General features: G+C 48.1%; 4 protein-coding genes across 4 annotated transcripts; 2 read left to right on the top strand and 2 right to left on the bottom strand.

Moving 5' to 3' along the window:
• Window positions 1–636: 636 nt before the first annotated feature.
• EV420DRAFT_1482881 (uncharacterized protein) lies at window positions 637–3059 on the bottom strand (the record flags this gene model as incomplete). Its single annotated transcript, XM_060469930.1, has 4 exons — window positions 637–2689; window positions 2732–2803; window positions 2856–2968; window positions 3054–3059. 4 exons carry the CDS (start codon window positions 3057–3059, stop codon window positions 637–639), a joined length of 2244 nt encoding a protein of 747 aa, XP_060327245.1.
• Window positions 3060–4691: 1632 nt separating this feature from the next.
• EV420DRAFT_751564 (uncharacterized protein) lies at window positions 4692–5516 on the top strand. The gene is made up of 3 exons (XM_060483340.1): window positions 4692–4820; window positions 4871–4911; window positions 4962–5516. The coding sequence occupies exons 2-3, from the start codon at window positions 4905–4907 to the stop codon at window positions 5483–5485; spliced, it is 531 nt and encodes a 176-aa protein (XP_060327244.1). The 5' UTR covers window positions 4692–4820; window positions 4871–4904; the 3' UTR covers window positions 5486–5516.
• Window positions 5517–6306: 790 nt separating this feature from the next.
• EV420DRAFT_1563178 (uncharacterized protein) lies at window positions 6307–7366 on the bottom strand. Its single transcript, XM_060473926.1, has one exon. The coding sequence runs from the start codon at window positions 7226–7228 to the stop codon at window positions 6359–6361; it is 870 nt and encodes a 289-aa protein (XP_060327243.1). The 5' UTR covers window positions 7229–7366; the 3' UTR covers window positions 6307–6358.
• Window positions 7367–10845: 3479 nt separating this feature from the next.
• Window positions 10846–12719, top strand: EV420DRAFT_1646605 (uncharacterized protein; the record flags this gene model as incomplete). Its single annotated transcript, XM_060477935.1, has 12 exons — window positions 10846–10877; window positions 10929–11134; window positions 11188–11256; window positions 11309–11468; window positions 11521–11689; window positions 11727–11753; window positions 11808–11825; window positions 11875–11907; window positions 11961–12065; window positions 12121–12210; window positions 12263–12313; window positions 12369–12719. 12 exons carry the CDS (start codon window positions 10846–10848, stop codon window positions 12717–12719), a joined length of 1311 nt encoding a protein of 436 aa, XP_060327242.1.
• Window positions 12720–12735: the final 16 nt, after the last annotated feature.

Genomic DNA, 12735 nt, shown 5'->3' with positions numbered 1-12735 from the left:
GCGGCCAACGTGGCATGAATAGCGTGTTCGTTAGCAGACATGACGAGGAATCTAAGGAAAGGGGAAGGGGAAAGGAGTCTACGCGAAGATGATGCGAAGGGGATAAGGAGAAATGGAATCTGGTTTCGTTCAAATTTTATCGGAGTCGCGAGATTACATAATACGTGTTATCACGCCCTGTCATCCCGGGCCGTGTTGCATTCGGCACCTCAAAGTTGGAAAAAATCGATTTACCCAAGAAGTAACCCTTAGTTAACCTTGAAAACCGGCGGCGAAGTTATGGCCGAAACTCAATATCTTGTCTACCACCACAATACGTGCAAACGTGCACAAATGTACAGGTAGCTTGGACTACCGCCGGGGAGCCTATGAATCATGATGAATATGCGAGGAAAGAACTTGATAGCAAGGCACTGAAAACAAAGAGACAACTACTCGACGTCTAGGCAGTAAAGATATAAAATTCAGCATATTTTATGATAGCAGATAGCAATGCAAAAATTTAAAAAGGAAAGCAAACAACAGAGCAACAATAAGATGACAGCGCAACATGGTTCGTAAGTAGGGATATAAGAGCAATTTGGGATGTTTCAAAACACTATGCAATCATCAACATATCAGTGTATATCGAATACTTCAGGGTTTGTCCGAATTTCTTGGATCCAAGTTGATGAGATCCAAATCGTCAGTGAGGGAATCGAGCTCGGAGGTGGCGGCAATGTCTTCATCCATGACAGTAGAACTAGTTGAAGTGAATGTTGCGATAGGATCGTGCGCCTCCAGAGCAGAGTTGTCGTGGAATGAGACCTCTTGGATTTCGACGGTGTACGAATCGAGGAAGGGGTCGTTCGAGAACAACAAGGACCTCGGGTACGGAGAATTATGAACTATATCCGACATGGAAGAGTCATAAAAGAAGTGAAATTCAGACGTGCGAGGGACTGCGGTTAGTGAATCCTTTTCAAGTTGTCGCATCCTTCTGATGTCAGCATACACAGTAGAATGGTCCGGATCAGTGAGGGCAAGCATCGCACGCGAATTCCAAGGTGTGCTGGGAGAAGCCTTGTCGTCGCCGGGATAAAAGACCGTTTTGTAGGTACGAGAGGTGGTGTTCCCTGGCATAAACTGGAATCGAGAATAGCCTGTGTTAACCGGGCCTGACTTTGGCTTATCCTCGCTCAGCTGGTCAACTTCCTCATCATCAGACGTTGGGGGACTGTACGACATCCCAATCACTTGCGATTGTAAAGGCGCAGAAACGGGCACAGCAGCAATCGACTGTGGCACATGGCCAGACTCTTCATGTGCACCATCGAGCTGTATTCTGCGACGAGGGCTATCACGTACTGAGGCGTCGCTGGCCGTTGACGTAGTAGAGGTACCAGACATCCGGGATCTGTTATTTCCGTGGTTTAAGTCAAAGGATGCTTCGTTCATTGGCAAGTCGTCGATGGGGCTGGGTAAACTTCTGGATGCTGCTGCACACTCCTTGTTGGTTGAGGATCCGAATACCTTATCGTTGTGGGAGCTGTTCAGCAGGGATTGATTAGAGTCCTCGTGGGCGTCACGAAGTACCCTATCACGAGTATAGCCGTCGTTGCGTTCTCGCTTGCCGTAGGTCATCCTCGACAACATGAAAAATGGGATCAAAGTCGAAATCCTGTCGTTGGGATAGCTATCGTCCAATAGCGCCTGGTCCATTGGTGAGTCATGGACGGGAGTTGGCAGACCTCCGGAAGTCGCCCTAACATCGTGATGATCCCTCTCTCGCGAAGCCTCCCGAGGCTGATAAATGAGGCTTGATCGCCAGGGTCGATGATGATCAGAAAATCCGCGGAAGTTGGGGGCAAGCGGCGACGAGCTACTTCCAGGAGGTGTCGGCAGCTGGTGTCGACTAAGTCTCGGAAGGTCTTCGTGACGCGAACGATAGCCTTCACTCTCAGGCAATGTGGCTTTATACCGATACGGTCGGCGGACAGGGGGTAAACGAAGATCTTCACGATCAAGGACTAGCGGGGGCAACTTGCGGTCACGATTAACGAAAGAATCATGAAGCCTGGCAGACCGACGCCCGCCTTCCACGTCTAGCACCGGCGGAGGAGGGTTGGAATGGCAACTATTGCGCCGGTGGATTCCGGTCATGACATTTTCCTCTGGATCATTACCCAGGAGCGTGCCAGGAGGAGATGTCGAGTCGTCTCGGAAGTTCCCTGGTAGCTGCTCATCGCTGACTTGTGTGTAGCGCAGCAGCGGCCTGGGCCGAGAGTAGGGCTGATATCTTTGCCTGTTATCAGTATCTGAGACCCGCGACAATCGGTCAGAGTGAGAATGAAGCAAGGACCTGCCAGAAATCTCAATGGGTGAAGAGCACCAGCTCGACGATGCGCCGCGCTGGTCGCTACCTGCGGGAGGTAGGTGACGCCATGGGGAGTAATCACCATCGATAGGAGGGAGTAAGATGTGATCTGAGGCTCCAGAGGAATCACTCGAGGTGGTCGGTGAGAGTCGATTTGCGGCGTGGCGTCTGCTACTGACATTCATCTCGACTTTGGCACCATTATGAGTCCTTCGCTCTAGAGATCGTGGGGGATGAGGCTCAAGGAAAGGATACCTCGTTCGACGTCCGGTGTCTGTGGAAGAAAAGTCATGCTGGTAGGGGGGAAAGCCCATTTGAGCTATGCTAGGGTGGCTGTGAGTAGTTGTCGCGAAGAAAAGAAGAGGGAATATTCACCGGGCCACGACGTGCCCCATAGGTTCCTCTGGAGGAGCCTCATATTTTCCTCCAGGACAGGTGCACCGATGCCTGCTCATCGATGCCAATTAGTGCATTGTGGCGCAGCAGCAGATGTACTCACTGGGTAGCTTGTACGTCCGCGCCGCTAGGAAGCGCATCTGCCAGTTGCTTAATGTCCCTCTTATAAGTTAACTTGACCCGGCACGCCAGACATAAATCACGTCTAGGGAGTGTCTGTGAGGGTTGAAAAAGTCAACCAAAGATGTCGTTAAGCACAGCCACTAATTAGTAGGGATCTTCGCGAAGAGAGCGCACTGACCGTCATTGGGCTTTCACAATGTTCTATGCTAGCGGGGGAGGCGACGGATATGTGTGAAACTTTCGTGGTGAGGGGGGAAGGCAGAAGTTCAAACAAGGAGCGATTATTCCGGGTTCCCAATTTGGCGACACATCGGTTGGGTTGGATTTTTGCAAATCCTGGTGTTTACCACGTGTATCGGCACGTATCACAACTCTTTCTTCCTCTTTATCAAGGGAGACCGACATCTCCCCTGGACAAGGCCCTGGAAGCTATTATTTTTGCTTCGGCGTCGACATGGTCCGTCCAACAACAACGGCATCGCCAAATCATTCAGGCTGAAGAATTCCAGAACACAAAGAGAGCGGAGTTGATATCGACGCCCCGTGAAGCAAATTCGACGAATGTGATAACAGACATGACTTAGTTCCGTGTACCGCTGGTGGTTGAACTAGGAGTCACGTACGAATTCATGAGCTACCCCTCTTGGATGCGATAACACACGATATCCAGAAGAGTCTAGTCAAACCAGTATATTATCAATGAGATAGGTGCCTGTCTGTCACGGTGACATTTCCACTAACTCACGACAGATTGGCAGGACCCAGACCCCAGAGATGCCTGTTCCAAGATATTAGCCTTAGTGAAAAGCTCGAATTGAAAATCACCTCCTTGAACATGAAATTTTGAGCCGATTTGGGACCTCGTCAACTTGCTAGGCTTCTAAATGACATAAGTTTTTCGGTCATGGAACTTCCATCAGAAATGAACCTTCCGTTTCATATGTTGTTGAATATCAAAAAGCCGACGCAAGAACGACCTACGTTGAGGCGAAAATTTGTTTCGATATGCTCGATAAACAACACCGTGTTATCATAGTTATAAAGCAACATTGAGTGAAAATTTCACGCGATGACATATTGTCAATAAGCCTAGCAGTGTTCATAGGAAGTTGGAACTAGAATTCGCGTGATAAAGGGCGTCCTTGAGGTAGGCCTGTTACTCCCACGGTATGGACAAAGCAGATGTGCAGTCATTAGTTAGGCATAAAATAGTTCAGGGCGTATCACAATGATCTCGAAAAACGTGAATAGCATGCGTTATCAGGGATGCAGCATCGTCACAGTCGGCGGAGGGGAAAAAAGGCGAATTGTTTGGGTATCAGCTTGAATAGCAAATATGATGCACTGCCACCGCCTTCGACGACCTGCTGCCCTCCTTAATATCTCCGGTTTTATGTAAGTAAGCAACACGCGATAGTCCTTGAATATAATGCTGGCTCATGTATATTTGTCTGCTATTAGGAGGCGTTACGATGCTACCTTTTTATCCAGGACTTTCGTAAACGATATGGAGATGCCATTGAGCTCGCAGGTACGAAGCAAAAACTATGACACACGTCGAGCGGTGGGCCGAGCACAGGCAGAATATCTCATCCTATCTCCAAACGTACTTCAATACCGAAATTCTAACAAACTTCCAGTGCGATACCTGAAGGAGCCTGTTCCTACAAGTATATAGTCACCAACAAGCTTGCTGCTTCGTACGGAGCTATCACATCAGTCTGCATGGGCTGTAGAAGCAAAGGCCCTGATAGAAGATGCGGAACCTCCTGCTGACTGGAGAGGCTGGACGAACTGAGGTGACAGGTCCAAGGAGAGATGGATGGAACATGGCGAGTAGGGCAAGATGAGATCGTCCGAGGAGTGGGATAGGAAGGTGTACGAGAAGGGAAAGAATTGAAATTGGATAGTGGTCCATATAGGTCGCGATATACGCGAAATGGAGGTATGTCTTCGAATGATGTATCCGGGTGCATAGGTTTGACTGGCAAGCAGGTACCCTTCATACCGAGTTGCAGCTACAGGAAACATGCGATGTAATGTGCTTCCCCCCTTGTCTTGTGCTCACCTCTAACACATCCTTCAGATATCTCCATGGTCATTCACATTTTGTCGTTGCACAGAGGATTCAAGAAGTACGTCAGTGACCGGGACGGCGTCGAGCTTCACCGTCTGAACTTTGAAGGCGCCCATCGAATCTACTTGAATGGAATTTCTTCCTTACCATTGTTTGCCGGCTACCGTACTAAGCGAGTTCCTACTTCCTTGACGCCTGCTAGCGCCTTGCAGGACAATTCTGGCTATCTGAAATACCAAGATACATCTACGGGACAGCTACTGCGAACACCGGAGGAAGCTTGGTTCCCGTACAGCCATGACACAGTATTTACACAACGCCGTCATCCATCTTCGTCGCCAGAACAGCCACCGTGGAACTCAGCTCCTTGCACATCTCGGTCCCGTGGCCAGCATGAGCATCCGAGCCAAGACGTTAAAGATCAGACGGTCAAGGTGTGGGACTGTTGGAACTGGAAGGGTGCGGTGGGAAAGCGGACTGCGAGAGGTGGGGACGCAGAAGTAGAATGGAGTACTAAGGGCGCTCTAATCTAGAGGTACCATCAACGTAAAGAAGTGGATTTTACCACTCCGCGGTGAAGATCTAAAATCTTGGCCTACAGGTATACACACAACCCATTGTATATTGTATATGAATACGCAATTGGCTCTCTACATGATCCATCTGATGCCTCGTCGACTTTTGACGTCACTTCAGTTCCGAGTTCGCGCCATTCCAGGATATTCCCATTATAAGCCACTCTACCAGCCTCTCCATTATCTTGATACTTGGATCTGGTGAAATCAGCGCCGAGGCCGACCCGTTTGAGAACAAGAAGGAGAGAGAACAAGTTGAAGACCCTTCTTGACAAAGTAAGAGCCTTCTTTTCCTATCACGCATCTTGTGTGCTCAGCGAAGTTCTCTAGATCCAACCAAGCATGATCACCCTCGGTCCAGATTACATCAGATCTCTTACGCCACCGTCGAAGCTAACGGTAGAGACGACGTTTGATGGGAAGCCTTCTGTTGAGATTCCATTTGCTCGTCTGCCTAGGCTGGAGAGGCTGAGTCTATGCGACCCTGAGCCCTTGATAGTAGATGTCTGAAACATAGCATCTGTCGGTTCGGCACTTTACCTCTGTGATATTAAATAATATTAGATCATACTAATTGTACAAAGTCATTGCAACCCATTTTATTTGATGGATAACTTAATTGATCTCGTCCTCATTGTCGTCCTCATCATTATCGTCATCTTCTTCCAACATTTCCATCAGAGCAATGTCATCGTCTTGCTTGTCGTCATCACAGTGCCACCGCTCTGCAAAGGATAGGTCACAAAGACGAAAGTTCTTCCGGCCATCAGTGTCAGTTGAGTATAGAATATTCCTCCCTGCGACATCACCATGGATCCAACCTTCGTTGTGCTATACTGGGTCATAATTATTGGCATCAATGGGAAGAAGACAACGCACAAAGGCATCCAGGACATCCTTGATGGCGATTTTCTCCTCCTCTGTCAATGTCGAGACGCCGAGCGAAGCTAGATTATTCTCGCCCGCGTTCTCTAAGACTAAGGCAGGTATCGATCGTCCACTGTACCAGTCGTAGACGTAGCCACAGCCATACAAGCGAGGAATAACAGAACCTTGGATATGGCGTAGTGCTTTGTATACCTGTAATTCATGTTCCATGTCTTCGGCCGTAAGAGCCAGTCCTTCTTCATCCCTGGTAAGACAAGGCAACTTGACGACGGCCGGGATAGTTGTTCCATCAAGTCCATGGAATGTGCCCTTACAAACAATCCCATGCAGACCGCCTGCTAAGATATTTCTCCCGCAATCAACGTATGGCAGAGGAAGACGTGTATCATTCTCCTTATCGAGAGCAACCACGCTGGATCTTGCACCTTCTGTTGCTTGGTTTACTTCATCGTTCTCCTTATCAGAAGTCCTACCAAGTGGGTAAAGCGCCATAGATACGCAGGGCTTGCGTCGGGCATGGCGTGGAGGGAGATCACGAGCCGCCAGTATTCCAATAGAAGCAAAGAGTCCATACGAGTTGAGCCCTCGGTATATCTCCGAAACATGGCACTTTCCATCTTGAAAATCGTCAACAGTAGCCTTGGCCTCCTCGTATTTTTCCTTCGCCATTTTAGCCTCGATTTCCATCTTCGCAACTGCCATCGAACTTTTCAATTGCATCTTCTTGCATTCCTCCACCTCGTTCTCTGCCGTTGAAGTAACCGCATCGCCCCGTTCCTTTGCATGGCATAGAGCCTCTTCAGCCCGTTCCATTCTCTCCTCCACCTTCTTTACCTCAGCAAGTAGCTCTTTTGTGCCGATTCTAGATTGTACAACTTCTGTTTCTCTGTTTCTTGTTGTCTTTCTGCCTGCGCCTTTGCTGTCTTTATATAATCGACCACTGACGCATGCAACTCTTCCGACGTTATCTGTTGCTGTCTGTAGGGAGTAGGCCGAGAACCAGCGGCGACGGTAGGGCTAAAATGAATGTCTAACCGTTGGCCGTTCTCGACCGCTCGTGCCATAACCATGAAATGGCCATCCCAAAAACACTGGAGGTCGCTAATTAATAAAAAGGTGTAAAGCAATGACGAAGATTCATACCCCTAGACGTGCCCCAGTAAACCAAAAGTCTGCCCTTATCTGTGCGACCAGTGCCTTGGCGTAAGAGGTCTCAGAGTGCTCTGGTGTTGAATCTTTCCCCTGTGTCTTGATCGAGGGCAAAACGTTCTCTCTCGGCCTAACCACATAAGCAGCTTGTCCAGCCAAATTCAGCTCCTCGGTACTTCGGAGCTTAATAAATGCAACGATTTCGACAGGTCTGGCAATTTCCTGGGAGATGGGGTCAATTCTAGCTAATAACACGGAGTTGCTTGAAGACCATATCGGGTGGGCATTATGCCCATCCGAATCTCTACAGGGTGACGATTAGAAGATGGAGCATGACTGACACTTGCACCTGCCTGAGGTCCCTCAAAGCCGCTAGAAGTTCGTCATCACGGTTGGAAAACCATCGAAATGGAAAGCTTGCAGCTTCATAGAGATCATTTGAAAAGGGTACCATACGTTCGGATACCTGGTTCCGAAGCTGATCTTGCGGATCTAACCAGCGCCTAATTTCGTCCAAGGGTAGTACAAGGTCGGTCATCTGAAGTGGAATCTGGATGGAAGTTAATGTGTAAGACCATATATTGAGAGCATAAAAAAATGATATTCTCACCTTGACATTAGTGAAAATCTCGTTGATATGATGTTCGAGACGTTCCGTCGGTTTAAAAGACGACGGCACTTCAACCGATCCAGGCATTGCCCTGATCATCGCCATATCAAGTTCCAGAGGATAGGTTGTGTACTTGGACGGGATCGGTGGCTCCAGCTGCGATACAATTGCAGCAAAGCTTGTTTCGTCTTTGGGCAAATCGCGGGGTTCGTTATCCGCCGCCTTACAGAAGAGCGCAGCATCCGTGATCTCCAATACCCTCTTGACCTTGTTCACATAATAAGCGCATTTCGCATCTAGATGAAGACCATAAAAATCCCTTAAGTCATTGGTCGAACGGCTGAGGGCGCCGGACCATCCGTTGCATATAAACCGCTCCCAGAACATGCGATCTAGTTTTTCAGTGCTTTTTGGAACTTCTATAGAGCCTGAGCGCAAGACATCAAGCCATTTCGACAACCTGATGAAAGTAAGTAAATAAAAATTGCCCGAGACATTTTACACACTTGCGTTGGTTGACTGCAGTTGCGGTTACGCTGTTAGGGTGTATTATTTGATGTCTTTAATAATTATTTCCTTCATCAACAACCATGGCCAGTCTGATTTAAGAAAGACTCACGGAGGTACTACTTTTTTTTATCAGAAAAAGACTGAAATTACTGAAAGGGGGTGCCAGAGGCGTACCAGGCGTAGAGTAACTTTTCGAAGACAGGATACAACGGCTCAGAGGAAAGTGAGGACGTAGATGATTCCGAGATAAGAGCACTAAACGGTCATATAATTTCATTCTTGTTCAAGGTAGGTTACAGGTCCAGGCTTGATTGAGACAGTGAAGCGGGCGGTTGTCTCTCGTTAAAACCTGTTTTTGAATTCAATGCGGTCCGAGCTTATTGATGTATTGACCAGATATACTGTGGGAAGAGAGCCGGGAGGTCTATCTGATCATGTCCGCAACGTACATGACTGAAGAGAATGATCACCGTCGAAAATACAAACGCGAATAAAACTGGTCGGTCCTAAAATGTAAGATACCATTAACAAGCTTCGAATATATTTTGAGTGCTAATATCACTGAGGATGCGATTTACAATTATCAAAAAAATGACCCCCAATTCACTATTTCTAGGTGTTTTACGACATCATTTTCAAAAATCGGTCCTCAAAAATCGACCGACCGGTCCAACTTCAACAGGAGCGTCGCACCAATATGTCGACATAATATTCCAGGGTACCGATATCCAATTTATTCCGGTCCCTGATAATTGTTGGAGTACCGACTTACGTTGTGATCATGCCCCACGGAGGCCACGGTCGTGGTCACCAATGATGCGAATCCCGGTGGGAATTTGCAGATTTCCCCTCGACAGCATGGCAGACATTCTATCACCTGAATGCACTCCACTGAAGCACAAGTATGACTCATGCTCAATGAATGGTTCGAGGATTCTGGGGCCCGCCATAGCCGCCTCCTGCAACCCAACCAGAGCGAGAAGCTTACTCGCGACAGAAAGCCGCAGAATTTAAGCTAAATGTGGAAAAATATGGACGGAATATAAAACCTGCGTTCAGGTAGGCGATTTCACATCAAAATGAGGCTAATACTAATAGGAATTGCAGAAATCGTTAAAGGAAAAAGGACTTGATCATCTTATTCAACAGGCGAGGGAAGAGAATCCGCTCAAGGAACCGCCTCCAGGGCAATCAACACCGCCTGATAGGACATAGGCAGTCCGGGATTCGCCTTTCAATTTTGTAGCCTTAGGTATGACCAACAATCTTACTGCAGCCAGCCCTGTCTAATATTTTCTGCTAATAGTACATGCATATATAGAACTGTATCCTATCATAATCACACTTAATCCTCTCACAGACTTTGCCGTATCAGATTTAGCAGCGGAGACACGGGGCATTCGTTAATGGATTTTACCTTTTGCAGATCCTGTGGTGCAAAGGAGGACTCGATCATTGTACCTTAGGCCGGTTCACGCACCATGAGGCTTTTTGTCCTCCGGATTACTGGCTTCCGGCCTTCTTCTAGGCTAAAAGGCGACACGCTCTGCGCTAGGTAATCGATTCCTCCCTTGTCAAATCTTCTCAATGTTTGATAACATTTTCGCCAGACAACTGATGCTCATCGTATCCCGTTATGACAAGGACGTCAATTTATTCGTCCTCGGAGCGGAATTAATGATGTGTATTCCCCCAGGGAACCTCCCAGAGTTTATTACATCAATGACTCTTGTTTTATCTCTTCTTTACCTTATCTGTGCACGGAAGCGAAATCTCTCTCAGCTTGCTCCGCCCTGGCTTGCCATTCATCCCAAGTCTCCAGCAACATGGACTAGTACCGTCACCGCTGAACCAACCCCTACTCCATCCTATTTCAGTAACTCCTTTTGCGCCGCGGAACTTCTGATCTGCACTACCTAACGCCTTCGTAAATCCTGCCCCATGTCTTCGTCTAAAAAACCTCTTTACATCGCCCTGAGCCGAAGGAAAACCCCGTGGGTGTACAGGCGCGAAAAAATCGGCACTTCTCAGGGCTCAGGCCCATTGGCGCCCTGACGTTACTTGGTGTGTCCTTTGGTGGATCTCATAAAGAAACCAATCGGGTTCTTTACACCTTGTTCAAATTTTCTCCCGTTGTCCCTTCCACACCACCATTGCCCGTATGTCTGGCGTCAAGCTTAAAGTCGCCGTATGGTGTGTGTGGGCTTATCCGCGATATGATCTTTAACTAAAATGTTATTCCAGCGGTGGGGGCGTAGGTGGACTAGCATTTGCCATTGCGGCGTCCAAATACTCAAACATTGCGGTTGAGGTGTATGAAGCCACTTCTGGTTTCTCATCATTTGGTGCTGGGATTGGACTTTGGCCTAGGGCATGGGATGTCTTGACTACACTAGGCCTGGGCGACCATTTGATGAAGATCGCATCATCGCCACCAACTACTGATATCAGTCAGTGGTAGCCGCCTATCAAACTGGCGGGTCACTAAAGGCTAGCCTGCTAGCTCATTCGTTTACGTTTCGAAAGAGCGACCAACCGACCGGATCTGACTTTTACAAGATGTACAGTAAAGGTGCCAGTAGCCGTGCATGGACATCCGTCTTATCTTGTTAACACCAGAACAGGGCATATCATGACGTTCCATCGAGGCCAACTTCAACAATCCTTCCTCCAATATTTACCACCCTTATGTCTAGTACATTATTCTAAGCGTCTCCAGTCGTACTCCCGGCAGCCATCTGGTGAAATACAGCTCGTGTTCCGCGATGGAGGACACGCGACCTGGTAAATGTTTGACTCTGGCTGATAACTTCGGTGCTTAATCTTGATAGTGAAGCGACGTACTAGTGGGTGCCGACGGCATACATTCAGCAGTTCGCGCGCAATTAATGCAGGACGAAGCCCAGATCGCGTTGCGCAGTGGACGACCAGATGCCGCCGAGGAGATCTTGACAGCTATTGAACCCATTTGGACAGGATCAATCGCAGTACAGGGAGCTAGCGCCGTTAGCTCGACTGCAGAAGGATACTGATACTCGGAAGCTACGGATTCCTCTTCACCCGACGCAGGTACAGGCCTTGGCTTGCTCACATGGTCGCCAGGTTACTGACGTTTCTGATTAGTATCTCGGCAGGAATATCGTGTGTAATCTACTTCTTGCCGATGCTAATCTGAGGCCTTGACAAACAGAATATTATGGTGTATCCGGTGTCGCAGGAAGATGTGGGTGAGGTGGTTAAATTTGGTGGTGTTCCATACGCGTCCAGAACTTGAAGGCACGGTGTACGAAGGGTCCGTGGACAGCGCAAGTCGATGAGGCTAGTTGGCTTGAGGAAATGTCATTCGACGAATGGGAACCAGAAGCAAAGGGTTGGTCAAAGGTAAATAGATGTTTATCTGTCTTATCAGATCCTCATCATTTACCCTCTTTCGAAGTGCGTTGAAAGACCAACGAAATGGGCTATCCATGCTGTCAAACCATTACATACCTACGTTAATGACCGTGTCGTTCTCTTGGGTGACGCTGTATGTTAACTCAAACCGTGTGGCAGCGGATGATATCTACTCCTTTTTGCAGTGTCACGCAATGGATCCACACCAAGGCGCTGGCGCCGGGTTAGCCATCGAGGTTAGGCTACTTTTCCTTCCTATGAGCTCGGTACTTATATCAACATCACATACAGGATGCATACGTGCTTGCTGAATTGCTCAGTCATCCCCGCATTACTAAATCAGCAATCCATCATGCCCTTGAAGTGTACGATAGCATGAGGCGACCGTTCGCAGAAGAGATTGCTCGTCGGTCGCTGGAAAACTCCAAATGGCTTTCCCTGCATTACGACAATTTCGACTTCAGTGGCAGCGACGATGTGGATATAGAGAGAAAGTTACGTGAAATGGGGGATAGGATCGTGGAGAAGTGGATGTGGGCTTGGTCGAGTACCGTTCATGAGTCTTTGGAGCAGGGGAAGCGCGAGCTGGATAAATTCATCGACAATATGCCAGACTGCCCGAGATATCGATGCAGGATTTAATTATTATTCGTTTTTA

This window comes from Desarmillaria tabescens, assembly GCF_030435595.1.
Source record: "Desarmillaria tabescens strain CCBAS 213 chromosome Unknown EV420scaffold_36, whole genome shotgun sequence".
Classification (NCBI taxonomy): domain Eukaryota; kingdom Fungi; phylum Basidiomycota; class Agaricomycetes; order Agaricales; family Physalacriaceae; genus Desarmillaria; species Desarmillaria tabescens.
This window is presented reverse-complemented; position numbering and strand designations above follow the sequence as displayed.

What these genes read in the sequence shown, in the direction of transcription:
- EV420DRAFT_1563178 (XM_060473926.1), bottom strand. Translation starts at nt 7,228, where the DNA reads ATGGAACGGGCTGAAGAGGCTCTATGCCATGCAAAGGAACGGGGCGAT.